General features: G+C 36.0%; 1 protein-coding gene across 5 annotated transcripts in view; it reads left to right on the top strand.

The window, feature by feature from the left end:
* PXYLP1 (2-phosphoxylose phosphatase 1) overlaps positions 1-17,456 on the top strand; it is a 60,648-nt gene extending 43,192 nt beyond the window's left edge. For 4 of the 5 annotated variants that reach the window (XM_075507379.1, XM_075507380.1, XM_075507381.1 and 1 more), the window contains 5 exons: positions 722-883; positions 1,836-1,962; positions 6,454-6,510; positions 12,363-12,502; positions 15,107-17,456. In XM_075507379.1, the coding sequence (XP_075363494.1) occupies positions 722-883; positions 1,836-1,962; positions 6,454-6,510; positions 12,363-12,502; positions 15,107-16,038 (1,418 nt within the window). In that variant the 3' untranslated portion in view covers positions 16,039-17,456. The remainder of the gene's footprint in view (positions 1-721; positions 884-1,835; positions 1,963-6,453; positions 6,511-12,362; positions 12,503-15,106) is intronic. The other variant, XM_075507382.1, reaches the window with a different exon arrangement.
* Positions 17,457-17,742: the final 286 nt, after the last annotated feature.

The raw sequence follows: 17,742 nt of genomic DNA, 5'->3' as shown, positions 1-17,742 counted from the left end.
TTGGAAGACTAGTGGTGATATTTCTGTTAATTTCCCTGCTGTGTGTAAGTGATAATTGCATTTCTTTGTATTTAACATAAAAATGTTAAATACAATCTCAGTTATATTTCAATATAACTGAATATAACATCTCAGTTATATTTCACCAAATATATTTTGTGTGCATTTTCTTCAGGTAAGTCAGACTATTTAAGGCTGCAAGGTAGCCATGTAAGGGCAGGGGTTAGAAAGGAAAATGATGGACAGTCCAGCCCCTTCAATCGTGCTACTTTGTTTTCCCAATGGTTTGTAGTACCATCATCATAACTGTGCTGTGTCTTCTGCTGATGTCCTTCAACGGTAGTTTTTAAGTTAAAATGATGAGAGACAGCTGGGCCTGTTATGGGCCTTTTCTTGCTATTCATGCTCTTAGAGCTTCATGAGAGTCTGATAGAAAAAGCAGCTTCAAGAAGAGTGCAAAAGGCAGAGTTGTTCTACATCCAGATGTATTTCTGCAGTCTTAGCCAAGCATTGACTTTGCTAAAGAGCTCTCTGGGCTTGCCTTCTTGACTATGTAAATAATGAAAAATTCACAACAAAGATCTAAACTGTAGAGTGGCACCCTTCCATGGAAACCACAGTCTTTGTGCATAATTACTTAAAAAAAAAAAAAAAAAAGTCATAGTCCTGTATGTCCTTAAAGCCTCCTAAAGGTATATGCTGTATGTTTTGTATCTTTCAGTGCATTTAATCCCAGTAAACCCCATCAGGGAAGATGGTTTGAATCCTAAAAGCCGAAAGAGAATAATGCCTGATTTGCTGACTGAGCCTCCTGCAGTAGATCCTATTTATGAAGCTCATGTTTACTGCAATATTCCCACCATTGCTGAACGCAGCATGGAAGGTAAGCTTTGTGAATGGAAATGACAGTTTAGTTGCTTGCTTCTACATGCTGTCATTGGAAACAATAACTTTGTGCATTGTCAGTTCTTTGGTGCTTGGAGAAGGTACAGCAAATGCCATCTGGTTGCTGAATTATGTGAAATCATTCAAAATACACTGTTCTTCTTTCCTTCCCTTTGTATCCTCTCTGTTGTCATGATTTTTGGAAGTGATTCTGCTTCTAGTCAATGGTCGACTGGAGGCCTAAAGTGGAAAGGGGTGGGAGTGATATAGGTATTTACTATTTGAATTATAATGCTTATTCTAAGCGAGCTGTGTTGCAAATGATATTATTAACATCTGAAAAACAGTTGACTTGGAATTCTGAAAAAAACCCAACCAGAAGTAATTAATTTTGGAACTCCAAACCATTAGACATAGTCAGCTAGAAGACACATCTGCATTCTTCACCCTATAGCGGCTGCAGCAGCAAGTTAGCCTCAATGAATTCCTGCATTAGCATATCCCACTAAAGCATATAAAATAAACCACAAACTAGTATATCAAAAAGCTCCAAATTAGGTGCTCTGCAAAACCTGTCATTATGATAGGGGTCTTGAAGAGAGGCATCATAATAGTAGAGTAGCCTTATCATGTTGGCAGAGATCAGTGCTTGAATAATGTCTTGTATGGTTGTTGGACTTTAGATGTACTATGGAGAATGTGCTAAGGACCTGAGTCTTGTATAAGTTGTCTTGCAATTTAAAGTGAAATCTTTCTTGGGACAGTAAGTTATCATTTCTTATGGAGGTTTTCTTTCATTGCAACACCAAAGCTATCAAGCCAATTATACCTGCTTTTTTTTATTAACAGAAAAAGTGTGCAGGGGAAAGATTTAGGTAACATTCACATAATTTTTTACATTTTTCCCCCCTCTCTCTCTCTCTCTCTCTCTCAAATCCCCTTCGCTTTAGGCAATGCACCTCATTATTTTAAGCTAGTGTCAGTTCAAGTGTTGATTCGACATGGCGATAGGTATCCGCTATATGCCATTCCCAAGACAAAGAGACCTGACATTGACTGTATGTTGCTGCCTAGCAGGTAAAATTCTTGGCTTTTGTCATTACTAAGTGTGTGTTTTGCTTGGTAATTATTTTCTTCCTCTTCAGGATACAATTTGTGCAGCTTTGAGTACCTTGTGACTTCTGATGTTTGTGTATTGTGGTGGATTAAAAAAACCAACCGTGTGTCAGTGATGTACAATATTTCCTTTGAAACAGAAACTATTACTTGCTACCAGTTCAGACCAGAAGAAATTCTTGGTATTTCTGTGAAAAGCAAAAGTTATTTAATTGAATATTTAGGTGACCATTCCTCTTAGATAAGCTTCTACACATTTTGAGAACATAAGTGCAGTGTTTGAGAATGTCTCTCATTTCAGCTAAGCATGCTTCCTTTTGTGTGAATACAAAAAGGTCTCAGTTGGTCACTGCCATAGAAAAATTGATATTTGTGTTTCATATTATTATTTTTTATTTTTCAGAAATATAGGTTATCAGAGTTTCCTTAAATTAATGATTTGTATCAAAGTACTTTTAAGGAAAAAGAAAAGGGGCGGGGGGTTACATTTAACTATTAAAATACAAGTTAAACAGAAAGCACTGTTTGCTACTTGAAAACTACTCTTTTTCCTGTAGTTACCACTCACTGTTTAAAACTGTCACACTTAAGTGATTTATGTCTGACTGCCATTAAAACATCATTTACCTTTCTGTTTCAGTATAGTGTACTTCTGTCTAACATCATGTCTTTGTAGCTTGCTGATGCTTGTCTTCATACCTGAACCAGTTTGAGCTGTAGATATAGTCTGAATTGCTTCTTTTCTTTGTGGAAGAACCTTTCTTCCTTGTTTAGAGTTTACTTGTTGATAAAGATGAAGTATAGTGTAGAAATAAACAGTGATGATGTAAATCACCAGCCTTTGTCCTAGCTTGCTTCATTACACATATTTTTTTCTTCTTTTAAGTAGGATCTGTGGTATTATTTATTTTTTTTTCCAACAGAGGACTTTCCAGTGAACCTACTGAATACTTAGTTTTTCCTGATATTTTTCTTTTAACTGTATCAGATGTGTTAGCAAAACCTCTAGGCAAATCTACAGCTTTACACTGCTGCCCACTCAACGGTGTCAGGTGTGGAGATTTCAGTGAGTGGGAGCTGCATCTGCTTTGTGTATCTGCATAACATTACTCAGGAAAAGAGGCATAGTAGGTCTCCTGATCTACTGATAAACAAAGCAGTGTAGATATGCCATAAATACCTTTTTCCAGAATAGCATGGAATCTGTCTTCAAAGCGGTGGTGTTCTCGCTTTTCTGGTGTAGAATTATTCAGAAGTGGCTTTACTGTCTCATGCTGAAAGTTTTAATGGCACAGTGAAAGTGCATTTCTGATTTAAATATATCAAATGCATGTTTCTTGATAGATTCATGGGCCATGTTCCTTAAAATTTTAGTGGCATCCTGTCAGCAGCAGCATTTATGATTTTATCTTTTATCTGAAGTACTCTGTCCTTCCAGTTTTTCCTCAGTGGGCTTTTAACAAAAGAATCTCTCTGAAGGAGAAGAGGGATTATGGTACATGCTTAGGTTTGTGATTAGCTAGTCTACAGCAATTCTGTTTAGAAAAGTGAACCAATTTCCATATCTGGTCCTGCGTCAATTTCTGGCTCAAGTACATTAAAAACTAAATGCAGTAGTAATACTGCACAGTAGGAATGTTGCTAAAATATGCTGAAGTGGTATGAAAGAATACCTGAAACTAATTATTAAGTATAGCTTCATCTCATACTTGTAAAGGTGATGGGAAGCTTGATTAAAGAGGCTTGCTAACTAGATACCTACAGTAGTGGACACAAAGGCTGGCAGAAAATGATCAGCAAACTGGATCTTTCTCTGAAGAAAGCTAAAATCTGTTGCTTTGCTTTTGAGATACCTGGCTGCATAAAAGAAATTGCCCTTGTTATTAGTAGATGTCCTGAAATTTGCAAGGCTTGTAATGCTGTCTTCAGTTGTAGTCAGTGTTGTAAAGCTATTCTGGCATGAGTAATTGAAAAGTAACCATTATTGATGAATCAAACTACTGTTACGATGGTTGGGGTAACCCTATGAAACTTTGAAACCATCATCAGTTTTAGCCCATCTGCGTGCCTACCTGTTCATAGGAAACAGATTTAGGAGCTCCTAAGTTATATTCAGGCTACCCTGTCTATCTGCCTACATTTTGTATGAAGATCTAAACTTGTCTGAAGAAAAATATAGTATTCTACAATATATACAAGTATACAGACAAAAATGTATATATACATTTTTAAGAGTAAAATGGGAAGCAAAATAGACACGAGGAATCTGCTTTTTATAGCTAATGTGGCATTGGCGTTTAGAAGATTCAAATAGCTTCTGATTTCACTGGTTTTAAAGTGTATATGTGTACTTAGATCTTTCTTAGCTGCTTGGTGCAACTATCAAAATCAGAAATTGAGCAAAGCCACATCCTCCCCTTTTGAAAGGAGACTACCCTTTTGGAATGCCTGTCTATGAATACAACCCAAAATATCTGATTTTCTGACTATACTAAACAAGTTTTATAAGTGATAGTGGTCTGGGACCTTTTACATAGTGCAATTTAAAAAAAAAAACCCAAACAAACTTTCCTCTGCTATCATATTAGCTGCTTCTTTTCTTTATTCATACTTCAACTTCCACCAAAATGCTTGTTTTGTCAGGAAGTGGCATTCAGTCGTCTTAGCTAACGTCCTCCAAGACAAGTTTGAATTCTTTGAGAGGTGCCCAACGCCAGCAGTGTTCTGTGCCTGCTGCAAGCTGACTGACTTTCTGAAATTAGATATGCAGTACTGAGATTGCAGACAGGAGACCAAACTCCAGATATCTCTGCCGTAGAGTTGAGTGGGCAGTTAATTTCTCTAACAAGATGAAACATGAATCATTTGCTAATAGATATGATAATATTTTTAATGACCTGCCTTTAAGGGGTGAGATTATTTTCAGCATGAAATACTAAGTAAAGAAATATGATCCCGATTCTTTTTGCAGTGCTTAAAGGCTCTAAGCTTTTGATCTTGCTCAATATCTGTCACGTTAGAATGTTTGTGAGAAGACTTTATGCAAAGATGTTAACTGCAAGTGACAAAGTTGGATGAGTAGCTGTATTTCTCAATATTACAGTGCCACACGAGACCTTAGTTTTGTATTTGTCAGAGAGGCTTTCATAGCTATTTCCACTTAGTTTCAGGCAAGGAATACAACATGAAGGCCCTGGAGTCAGGAAAACTATCCATAAAAGGCAAGCAAATAGTGCGGGTTTTGACACTGCCAGCAGAATAACCAAGTCAAGCAGTTAAGAGGGCATAGCGTCAGGTTGTGAGGAGGCCAGCAGTGTAGATACCCTTGGCTGTTACTGATTTCTGAAGCATTAGATCATCAATGTGTAGATGATACATCCACTACCATTCATAGCCCCTAAAAATGAGTGGAGAACCAAAAAAGACCTTGGCTCCCTGAGAACAAAGTTTATGTAAGATAGAATCTCCTGGCCAACTTTGGAAGGGCAGCAGAAAGATTAAAGGAGTTGGCTCTGTACCATTCTGTCCAGATGTGTTAAAGCTGACCTTGCTGAATGAAGCTAGAATTGTTACTGTTTCTGCCATTGTTCTGAATGGAACATTTATTACTTCAACATCAGGAAGCTATTTGCTGCATTTGGCTGTCCGGCTTATATTCCTTTGTGATGTGAATTTGGTGCTTGGTTGTAAATGTACTTATATTGAGAATATTACAAGGTATATAGTTGCTACCTTTGAACGGAAGGTTTCTTGACGCTGTGTAATTAAGTTGAGATGTCTGATTGAAAGTCTGGCTTGTTTAAGCTTTCTGGACTTTAGTTTCAGATAAGTATGCTGCTCATATTCAGTCTGTTCTTTATTTGACTTGGCATTCAGCTGATGGAATTCATTAATTACGCAGATTATGCTACAGCCTCATGGACTTCTAATGGGTATGCAAAATAGCCTTGAGGTCACGCTTCGGTTTTGTGAATTATGGATTGTGACATATAAGTGTGGAATGAATATAAGCAAATGGATTAAAAGCTTTGGAGATTTCTTCCATCTAAAACTTCAATTAATATTATTATTATTTTCATTGTTCTGGATGCAAATTTCCAAAGGGAACTGAATAATACATGTTTTTTTTCCTCAGGAAAATTAATTGAATGATGTTATGAAAATCCTTTCATTGTAATGTTTGCTTATGGGGGGGGAATGAATTAATCTCCCACTTCTTTTTCCCTTTGTATCTTACATTTATAGTGTCAAAAGTAAAAAAAATACGCAATGTTTCTTCGTTGAATTTGTATGCGAGATAGAGAAGAAATGCTTTTTAGAAGATGCTAAAATGATTTCAGAAGACTGCTATAATTTGATAGTATGCTGGGTTAATTAGCATATGCTTTGAGGCATTTTGAGAGGTGTTGATGTTAATCATAAGAAGCTTAGTAACAAATATTTGAATTTTAGGTTCAATATGCACACCTTGAAACTGCTAGAAAAATCAGAGAGAAAAGTGTGGGAGAGGCAAGTATCATACTGTGAGCTAAAGGAGGTGTGGATTTGACTTGGAGCAAGGTCAAAGCATGACCTTGGAGCAAGGTCAGACCAGAACTAGGTGAAGAAAGGTCTCCTGAGGCCTCTTATGACTTCTCTAAAGAGTCAGAAGAGCAGTCAAGTAGACTGCATCGCTATAGAGTTTGTGATAAAAATGTAAAAGCTGTAAGACCTTTATGAATAAATGAGCCCCAACACTACTAATGCTGTCTTAAGGATCTCTTTTGTAGACTATAATAATCTGTTGTTGTTTTTAGTGGCTCTTTCCATTCATTTGCCTTCTAAAAAGGAAACAGTGTAGTCCTTTGATCTAACACTTTTTTGTCTACCTGAACTTCACAGAAAACACGTTATTTTTGCTTGAAGTTACTTAAAATGCAAAAAATGATTTTATAAAGAGAAAATACTTGCTTTTGGTACAGTTAGCAGAGAGAATCTGGTATGATACGATTACAAAAAGGTAATGTTCATTTGTCAGAAGCTTGGTGTGTGCCTGGCGTGGTTATGTTTACTCACCAAGTGACACACTGAGGGTTCTGCAGCTCCTTGTGAGATGTATGGTCCTCTTGGCTTTTGCAAATTCTGCATTTGCTAACAAAAGTGACATTTGCATAGATAAATGCTGTTTGGGAAGAAAAAAAAATCAATATCTCATTTGTATCAATGTCCTCCTTCACAAGTTCTTTCCTGAGGCATATAGATCTCCTGCAGAACTCTAGAGTATAGTGCTGTGAGAGGACAGCACTGTGCAGTAACAGAGGTAAGATGAATAAAAAGTTTACCCGTCCTTAATTCTGTGAAGCATCTGTAATCTGCTGTTAGTTTTCTACTTGATTAACTATTCAGTTTTAGCTTTTAAATAAATGACTCTTAGTAACTGATCTAAATAATTAAGTTATTTCTTCTATCACAGTTTCTCTTTTAATTATAACCTTGAGCAACATTTTTTTTGTCTGTAGCATCTTATATGGTGGTGAAAGTACATTATTTATGCCACTCTTGAATTTTTATGAACATGTAAATTATTAAATAAACTGTAGTTGCATGTAGTCTTGTCAACATAATGTCTTTCCACATCTGTTTCTTAAATACTGTACTTCATCTTAATTAGATTAACTTTGCAATTTTTATAGATACGTAGACTGAAATTTGTGGGTGGTTCAAAAGGGTATTCAGTTTAATGAGTTGGAGGACAGATTGAATGCTGTGGCTTGTTGACCATCAAGGCTTTACATTGTACTTCATTTTACAGTATACACAGTAGAAATAAGGCAGTAGTTCAGTGGTCCAACAGCTTTGATAGGAAAGAATGTTAAAGGAATCTCAGCCTGTTCCTATAGAGGAATTAATTTTGATCAAAAGTAGTCCTAAAATTAATAAACGTAAGGATTGAGGGGTGGGGAATTTTTACCAAAATTGACCTTGTTCGGTCTGATTTGCAGCTTAGGTCTAAAGGAGGAACAAAACTCTGCTCGAGATCTGATTTCTATTTATGTTTTAATTCTTTAATAAAAACAGTTTCTGCTCACAAGGATCGGTAGGGAAGAAAAAGTTTCACAAACAGACAGTATAAATCAATAGCAATATTTTCCTGAGTGGTCCTGAGACAAGTAGCCCTGAGAAGCAAGGATGATTTCCTTCTTGCTCTGTGAATTAACTACCAAGTCTAGCAATGATCTTCATGCTGTGATTCTTCATTATTATTATTATTATTATTATTATTATTATTTTTTTTTTTTTAACAAAGGCAATTAGCTCAAAGAGCTAACCTCTTACCAAAAGAGGTTTCCATGCACTCAAACAGTCTGAGCATCACTTTATCCAGGGGCAGAAAGCCCCACTGTCTCCCATAGCAGTTCCTAAATACTGACCTTGAAGTCTTGAATTCAGTTAGTCTCATGGGGGTGGGGTGCAAAAATGTCCTATAACAAAGTTTCTGTGCTACTATGCAAGATTTGTGGCTTTGCTGTATAATATGTTTGAACTTAATATTGAAATGCATGAGTTATATTTCATACCTTTGCACATATATATTAGATGCAATAAATGTATTTTCATGCATGTTTCTGACACAGTATATTGTGCCATTATAGCTAAGCCATCCAAAATCTATCAGCAGATTTTCTGAGGTGTCATGTGCATATGCTCACTCTGGTACTATATTTCTCACTTTGTGCTAATTGAGAACAACCAGCAAGTTAGTGTTTACTTCTCATAAAAAAAAAAAAAAGTAAAATGCCTCTACATTTTTGTATCTAAACTCCTCAAGGAAAAAGGAAATTTTTATTGAAGGATGTCAGCTCAGTTGCTGGCAGAAATACACATATAGTTCAAATAGTTGCACAGTATAATTTCTTTCCATGTACACTGGTTACAATGTAGCAATAAAGAGATGACATTTTGGTATTAAAGCTTTTTAAGACCTTTACAAATAAGATATTTAAATGTTGAATAAGGATTTAAATGTTGGTCCATTTTAATGCTAGTGCATGAAAACTACACTATTAAATCTGGGATCTATTATCCCAGTGTTTAATTTGTAAATAACAAAAAGACAAGCTGAATTCATTATTTGAGGGAAAAGAAGCATCCTCAGTTTCGTTACAGATAAAATTTATTTTATTTTTCAAAAATAAAATCATTAAAAGGCAAATTAACAGACATTAAAAATAGGAAATAAATGTTCAAACTTAGGAAAAAGTATGGCTATTACTAGTGGTGTTAGGTGCAAAGCCATTCCATGTTCTGATGAAATTTGAAATATTTATTGTATTAATACATTTCCCAAATGTGGTAACTTACCAATGTAACGCCCAGCAAATTACAGAAGGATGTCTCTCTAGCCCATTTTTATTTTCTGGTTACTTTTATGGAAATAAAATTTTAAGGATATTTCAGTCTTTTCAACTATACAACTGAGTAATTTTCTTTGCTTTCTGCTCAAACAGCCCCAGCAGTCTTAGCTGTGTTGCCTAGAAACTCCATCTCCTGCGGCATCTGTAAACTGGCCAATTCAACAGGAGGATTCGTATTCTAAATAAAATAGAAATCTTGGGGCGGGGAGGGGGAATCATTTGTTAGCTAGTAGCCTGAGTCGTGCTGTAAATTTTGCTGTTGAGAAAAATAAGTTTTTATTTGCTCACTTGTACGGGGTTAATAGGGAGAATTGCTGGTATGTTCAGAATTTGGTTACATATGTGAGGATTACATTCAAGATAGAAGTATATTGTAGCCTGAGATGTCTGTCCCCTTCAGGCAGAATGGCTCTTCTTTCTTTTGTTTGATTTTTATTTTTTTTCTTCCCCTGGAATATATTTAACAAGTAATAAGCTTTGAATTGATAGTCATAAAATATGTCTAAGTCATATTTCATAATTCACTTGTGCAAGCATGTGCTTAACTTGTGCTGACTTTAAAAATAATGTAATCTAAACTTAAATACTTGCATCTACATATGTATATGAAAAGCTATATTAATGCATTTGCATATAATTTTATCAATTATAATACATTTTATCATTTTATCTTGGATGTTAGTTTATCTTGCCTGCCATTTTTAGATAAATCTTTTTGCAAAGCACTGATAAATACTTTTCTTTCTTCTTTCCTTTCTTCCGTCTCACAAGTGATTGTTAACAGTTTTATCAGTACAGGTTTGATTCCATTAGAATTCAGGTTTTTGTAAGCAAAGCCGCAGAAGCAGCAGAATGGATAATGCAGTTCTTTTAATTTTCTTGCAAGTGTATTTGTGGAACTTGCTAATTAAGTAAACAGGGTTTAAGAAAAATGATGATTGACAGTTTATTCACATTTAGAGTTTTTTAAAGTGCAAAGTTTAGAAAATTGGTAGTTCAGCCTGCTACGTCTGTAATAAGCTTAAAAACCTATTTGCTAATGGGTTTGATTTAATTTTCTCAACTTAATTCTTCCATTTTTATATTGCACTGCTGGGCTATGAAAATAGTGAAATGTACAAAAAGTTCTGTTTGAAATTCACATCTGGAGCTGGATTAAGCTTTCTAATGTATGCTTAGTACAACAGGAAGCCTCCACTGCTGTAGAAAGGAACAAAGCCTTTTTTGTGTACCTCTGCTTCTCAAATATTAATCTTCATTTGCATTGTTAAAATTATAATATACAGAAGAAGCTGTGTATTTGGGGTGTCATAAATTGGCTGATTTTCCTTTCAATTTGAAGTAAAAATGAAAAAAATCTTGTGATATTTTTCTTTCATTTTGCTTTTTGTCTCATTTTCTTTTTTTTGTACTGGCAGTTCTTACCATACTTTATCATAATGTTTTCCTCCCAAGATTTTTTTTTTCCTGAAGGTAAATTAAATACTGGAAAATTCAAGTTTTATAAAATGATATGACAATGAGCTACCTTTCTATTGAAAGACCTCCTGTATATGCATGCTGTGAGCATAGCTCTGCAAGAGGTGCTTTCTCGTTTAAGAGAGTTTCTCAGTTGGCTCTTCTATGTAAGCATGAATGTCTTTGTCCTAGTAAACTTTGATTCCAGACACTTGTTCATACTTCAGTAGTGTTATTGCTCCCTCTTGTGGTTCCTGCAACTCTGGAAGTTTTTTTTTTAGACCTGAGGTTTTTGTATTAAACAGTTTATCATTCTAGCAAAGTGTAAATATGCACAATAAACACAAAACCCAGACTTCTGTAAAAGTTCTGTCACCAAATTTATTTGCTTTATGTATATCTTTTGTGAGCAACATAAAAAAAAATTTTACTGTATTCAGGCTGAAAGTCCTATTAAAATGAGAACCATCTGGGCAGAGCTGGGTTGCCAAACAGTTTCTGATTTAGTTCTGCACAAAAGCAGAGAGGTGACTGTATGACATCTGTTCAACGTTGACATTTAACAAAAAAATCACGATGTAATGTATTTCTGTTGTAGAAGTGTGATCATAGTTTTTTTTTTTTTTTTAAAGGTTTAAATCCCTTTCGATTACATTGTTTGTGCACTGTTTTGTATATGTAGTTTTCAGCACAGCAGTACAACAGTCAACTGAGTCTGTAGTGTGTTTGAAATCTGCAGAATGGTTTAGGAGATCTAAGCATTCTTTCACTGACTTGAATTATGTTTGAGTGAGTTAACCTAGACTTTTTTTATTTCTTATCCAGTTGTATTCATTACTTGCATCTTATCTGTTTAAGTGTCCAGCAGTGTTGGATTCTTTATTCCTGTGTTATCGTACGATACCCAAAACAATTACTTCCAATTTTAATGGGGCCACTGGATACTACGTTCCAGGTACCACTTAATTGAGGCTACATGTGCTATTTGATTTGAAGCCTGAAGTAATTAGAAATAAAGGCTGAGATTGTAATCAGCATTGTACATTACAAAACTTGAGAATTCCTTCAAGATCATCTACTTAAAATACTGGTTATTTGAACACCTTTATAGATTGTTAGTGCCTTTGGCTGTGGTGTTAAAGTACAATGGTACTTTGGAAACTTGAGAGAGTATTTTTTTTGTAAGGATTTTTTTTTTTCCCTAATACACAACCATATTATTGACTGTGTTCAAAAAAACCAAAAAAGTCTTTCCAAATTACTTACTGAAAGGTATCATAATTTTAACATGACAAGACATCAGTCTCCCTATAGCTCTTTGGTAGTTAGTAAGTAGTTAGATTTCTTTTGCATACTTGCAAAAGTCCTGAGTAAGAGCAGATGTTGTCTCAGTGGGAAATAACCTAACACTATGAAATTTCTGAGCTGACATACTTGGAATACTTGACTCTCTTGAGCTGTTTTCCCATATGCTTTTGGAAGTTTTCACATTTTGGTTTACCTCTCTAGGAAACCTTCTCATCCTCAGCTTGAAGCTTTCATTAAACATATGTCCAAAGGGTCTGTAGCCCAAATGGATGGTTCCCTAAGCAGCCTGCCTCGTTACCCTAGTCATTCTTTGTGCGAAATGGGAGAGCTTACACAGACAGGTAAGTTCCCATAGCAGCTCTGTCTTTTCCTCTGCTCTGTTAAATACAGTCTGCTTGAAAAGGGATCTTCTATTTTTCTTTATATTGAAATAAATGCTTTTTTATGGAAAGCTTATAACATTGGTCAGAGTCTAGGTTATGCTGGGATATGAATAAAGTATTAGACTCTACTGTAAAAAGTGGTAACCTTTACCCTATAGCTTGCCTGCATTCTGTTACAGATTGATCACCCTTGGCATCTTTTTTAACTTTGTTTCTAACAAGTTGGAGCACCTTTCCTTGATGTTGCTCCACACCACAAAATTGCTTTGTCACCCTTGTGAAAAATGACATTGTTCAATCCCTCCTGAGGAAGATCTGGTACTCTATTACTGATTGGTTTGTAATTCAGAATGGCCCTGGAACTGAAGAACAATCACTTAGTTGCCATTTTTTACCTGTGATGTAACTACTGTGTCCCCTGCAGGAGATTCAGATGTAACAGACACATTTGATGCTTGTATTATGGGAATTGAAAAACTTTTAAACATCTAGTGCTTTCTTCCATTTTGAAATTTTTTTTCCCCTAAACTTTGTAATGAAGCATGTTTTCTGGCATATTTATTTATGTATATTTTCACCACAGGAAAATGAAGCTTATTTTCTTATTCCACCTATCAGTTCTGCTGAGCTACTTATTGGGAGAAAAGGTGAAAATATCAGCAATTAAATTCCAAACAACTTCTTTAAAAAATTAAGTTTTGCGACTTCATCAGTACTACCACTTAGAGGGGCTGCTGGACTCTGCTAGTGAACATATTCTTTAGTTTATACCAAAAGGGTAGAGGAGGTGGGAGGTAACTGGAAATGTTGCAGTCAGGGATTTGAGTATGTAGAAGAAAGTAAGCGAAGAACTGGGAGTACTATGGTGCTGGGGGAATATTAGGAAGAGACAAAGGGTTTGGGATTGGAGAGGGAAAGTGGAGGTAGTGCTGGATCAGAGCAGTGATAAAAGGGCCATTGAAAAGGATCTGGGACTGCTGTCAGCAGGCAATAGAAAATATGAGGGGAACAAAAAGTAAGAGGACAGAAGTATAGAAAGAAGTTGCCACTTTGTAAGAAACAGATTTTCACAGATTCCACAGCTCTTGGAATTGTTTGTGTTCTCCACCTAGAATAACCAGCTGAATTGGTATGAACGGAAGTCCATGTGTATGTTTGCTGCACTTATTTTTTCTGCATGTGTTCATATCAGTGTGCCAAAAATGAAAATACGGAAGTGCGTTCCCACAAACATGTGGAAACGGACTGTTGCACAACTGGATAGAAATGTGATTGTGAAAAGGGTTAGTCATATGTGGATTTTTCTCTTCAACATTCATTGATTGAATTTGAAAATTCACATTAATAATACTTTTCTGTTCTCCTTTGTCTTTTCAAATTTTAACATTGATCCATTCCATTTTATTCCCACACCTTGCTTTTAACTGTGTTGCTCTTTTTATCTTAATACCAAAGACTGAAAGAGCATATCACAGTGGATTTGGGTAGTCAATGGGTGTGGAGACTCACTAGAGAGAATGAAAATAGTGTTGAAGATTTGGGGAGTTAGCACCATTTTCCTTTTGACAACTGTCTTTCCAGGAATCTCCTGTACTTTTTAGTCCAAAAATTGCCTGTCAAATCCTCATATGTTCTGGGATCCCATCAGAAGAAATATTTGTATTAGGCCAGTGTCAAGTCTTGCAAAGTGACCTCAGGAGAAATCTAGTCAGGTTACCGAGGAACTCTTCCTAACACAGGATGTTGCTTGTGAAACTGGATTCGTCATTGCACACAGCTTGTAACTGAGTTACTATTTGAGACTCCTATTGCCTGTAGCAAGTTATATAGATGTTCTAGTGCATAAAGGGTTCATGCCTGTTGCTTTGCTGTGAGAGGGTAACACAAGCAAGGTGGATGCTGGAGTAAAGGTTTTGTCGTGTGAGAAGGATACACACCTTCTTCCTTTCCAGCTGGATAAAGGCAGAGCATTAGTGTAAGAATTATCGAGCAGTTTGAGTACTTGCCGAAGGAAGATGGAGAAGGAAGTTTGATGCGACACTTCAAAGTCGCACTTCACTCTGTTTTGTGAGTTTACACACTAGTTTACATTCTGTGTATTCATTTCCTGACTGCTGATACTTTTACTGGCTGCCATAAATTTGCAGGGAGCACACCATTCATTGCCTGTCTGGAAATCTGACTCAGATGCAGTCTGGATCCATCTCCATAACCATCTTACTTTTATAATAATGTTACACACATTCAGTCTGTGTCTCTAGTCCAAAGGTCACACATTAAACCACTAAGGTTTTAAACAAATGTTATGGAACCAGCTTTTTCTATCTATATCTCAGTTTAGCTCCTAGAATCTGAGAGATACTGAATAATAGCAATTATCTCATATTTCCTGTGATTTTCCTAATAGTCAAGCATAGGTGAAGTTCAGATTTGAATTTCATATCCTTTTAACTAACTGTGCATTCACTAGTGAGACTGCTAGCTGTGTATTTTATTTTTTTCTCCAAAACTAAGAAGATTCTAATCATGTGTTGTAACTTCTTTAAAAAAAATCTCTTCCAGGGGTTGTGCAACACTTGCGAAATGGACAACTATTACGAGAAATTTATATAAACAAACATAAACTGCTTCTGAGTGACTGGACAGCAAAACAGCTCTACTTGGAGACAACAGGAAAAAGTCGAACCCTGCAGAGTGCATTGGCGCTGCTCTACGCTTTTTTGCCAGATTTTGACTGGAAGAAAATTAACATGAGGCATCAGTGGAGCACCATTTTTTGCTCTGGAAGCTGCGACTGTCCTATGCGAAACCACTACCTAGAGGAGGAACAGCGCAGACAGTACAGTTTACGGGTGAAAAACAATGATTTGGAGAAAATATATGTGGATATGGCAAAGATTGTAGGCATTCCCACCAGGCAGTTGAGAGCTTCTAACCCAATAGATTCTCTCTTGTGCTATTTTTGCCACAATGTCAGTTTTCCGTGTACCAAAACTGGCTGCATTGGTATGGAACACTTCAAAGTAATCAAAAGACATCAGTTGGAAGATGAGAGAGAGAGACAGGAAAAGAAACTTTATTTCTTGTATGCACTATTGGCTACTCATCCTCTCCTCAACCAGACTGTTAATCGGCTGCAGCGTATTGCAGAAGGCAAGAAAGAAGAAGTATTTGTTCTTTACTCTGCACATGATGTCACGTTGTCACCTGTTCTTAGTGCCTTGGGCATTACAGAGGCCAGATTTCCAAGATTTGCTGCCAGATTAGTTTTTGAGCTGTGGCAGGATGGGAAGAGACCCAAAGAACACTTTATCCGCATCCTGTATAATGGCGCTGATGTCACATTCCAAACCTCGTTTTGCAAGGATTATTATAAACGTTCCAGCAAGCCAATGTGCCCACTAGAAAAATTTGTTAACTTTGTAAAGAGAGATATGTTCTTAGTTTTTAACAGCACTACTTATTATGATGCATGTCGTCGAAGACCACTGTAGGGAAGGAAAGTGAAAAGGAAGCAATGTTAACTTGCGTATCAGTGAAAGTCTGTATTCTGGTTGAGGCGCAGTTCTGTTTTGGTATTTCTTGTACTTGTATGCGTAAGTACAAAAGGATATTGCTTGAAAAATTCTTCAAATAGTTTTATTTTCATTCAGATCGTCTCCAATAGAAGAACAAATACTGAGGGCGTGTTATGTATATGTGTATGCTCACATATGCTGTGTTAACTGTAATGAAATGATAAATCACGTGGGCTACTGAAACCTGGATGTCGCTTGATAAAGAGTGAGAGAGCATAGACGTTGTTTCTCTGTATTCCAGAGCAATACTTGGATGCCATAAGTTTAAAACCAAAACCGTTTTTTTTTTTCACCACTATCTCAGTCATTTTAAGCAGTTCGTATCAAGGTATTTATGAATTCCAAACATCTGCATTAAACCATTTGTAAGGAATTCTTGAAGCTCCCTACTCAAAAGGAAGCATTTTAATATTTAGGGGCAGGTCTTGAAAGCAAAGTGCATGTGTGTATCTGTGCATACTTACTGAGCATGTACAAATGAGCATGTGCCTTTTTGACCTCACGGACCTATAAATACTTGGCTATTGTTGCCAGTGCCAGAGAAGGGTGTACTGGAAAATGCATACAAGACTCTATTCTTTGATCGCACTTTCAGCACTTTGAATAGTTCAAACACAGTCTAGAAATATGTAAAGGTCTTGTGACATTAAAATAGATAGCAAACACTAACATTACCACAAACACTAACAAACTTGAGTGGGAAATTAGGATTAGAAATCAGTTTTATGGTGAAGTGTTGGGCTCTTTCCCATTGTGAATATGTTCAAGCTGCTGTGCTATGGAACAAATCAGTGTTTTAGGAATTTGATATAGTGACTGCTTGAGACAGCTTGACTAAGAAGATTTTGTAGTTGAGTTAGTATTTTTATGGACTAGGAAGCTCTTATTTTGTAAGATCAGACTTATACATATTGTACTGTGTATATTTATAACACAGTAGATCTTTCTTACTTGTTTAGTTTGTAAAGACTTGTGAACCTTTTAGACATTTTTTTCCCTTGATCAGGATGTTTAGACTTAAGAATAAACTGTCTTTTATGGGTAACTTGAACAATGAGTAGATATGAAAACTCGTACTTCAAACTGCTTTAATCTCTTTAGGAGTAGAAAATTGAGAACCAATTGTTAATAGAACTCATAGAAATTTTATAATGGTAGAGGTTTTTTACACCTCTAGAAATAATTTAGTCTGTGACTTGTGATTCAATGGTGCTAGTTTATCAAAGAAAACACAACTCAGCATAAGTTCTCTGACTATTGGCATTCCACTCTCTCTGTTTTCAATGCTGCATTTGAACATGTTTCTTTAAATAAAATTTTGGGGACTCTTTGTATACTTGTGTGTTATGTTTATTCTGACTTCCTTAGCTGTTTGCAGTAACAAGATAAGTGTGTATTGTTAAGCTGCTTGTGGCATTAGTAACTTCTGCACTTAATGTGTTCTGGTTCCCAGTTTGAGAAGGAGCAGGTAAACATTTCATGAATACAATTCAGCCATTAATTGGAGGAGATGTGAATTTGGATGGATTTCTCATTTGTTGGGCTCAAAGAAGTATTGAGATCCCAGATATTAATGGATATTGCAGCTGTTTTCCAAACTTCTAGCTTAACATTTTTGTA

This window comes from Mycteria americana, chromosome 7, assembly GCF_035582795.1.
Source record: "Mycteria americana isolate JAX WOST 10 ecotype Jacksonville Zoo and Gardens chromosome 7, USCA_MyAme_1.0, whole genome shotgun sequence".
Lineage (NCBI taxonomy): Eukaryota > Metazoa > Chordata > Aves > Ciconiiformes > Ciconiidae > Mycteria > Mycteria americana.
The sequence above is the reverse complement of the archived record's forward strand: the minus strand, read 5'-3'. Positions and strand labels throughout refer to the sequence as shown.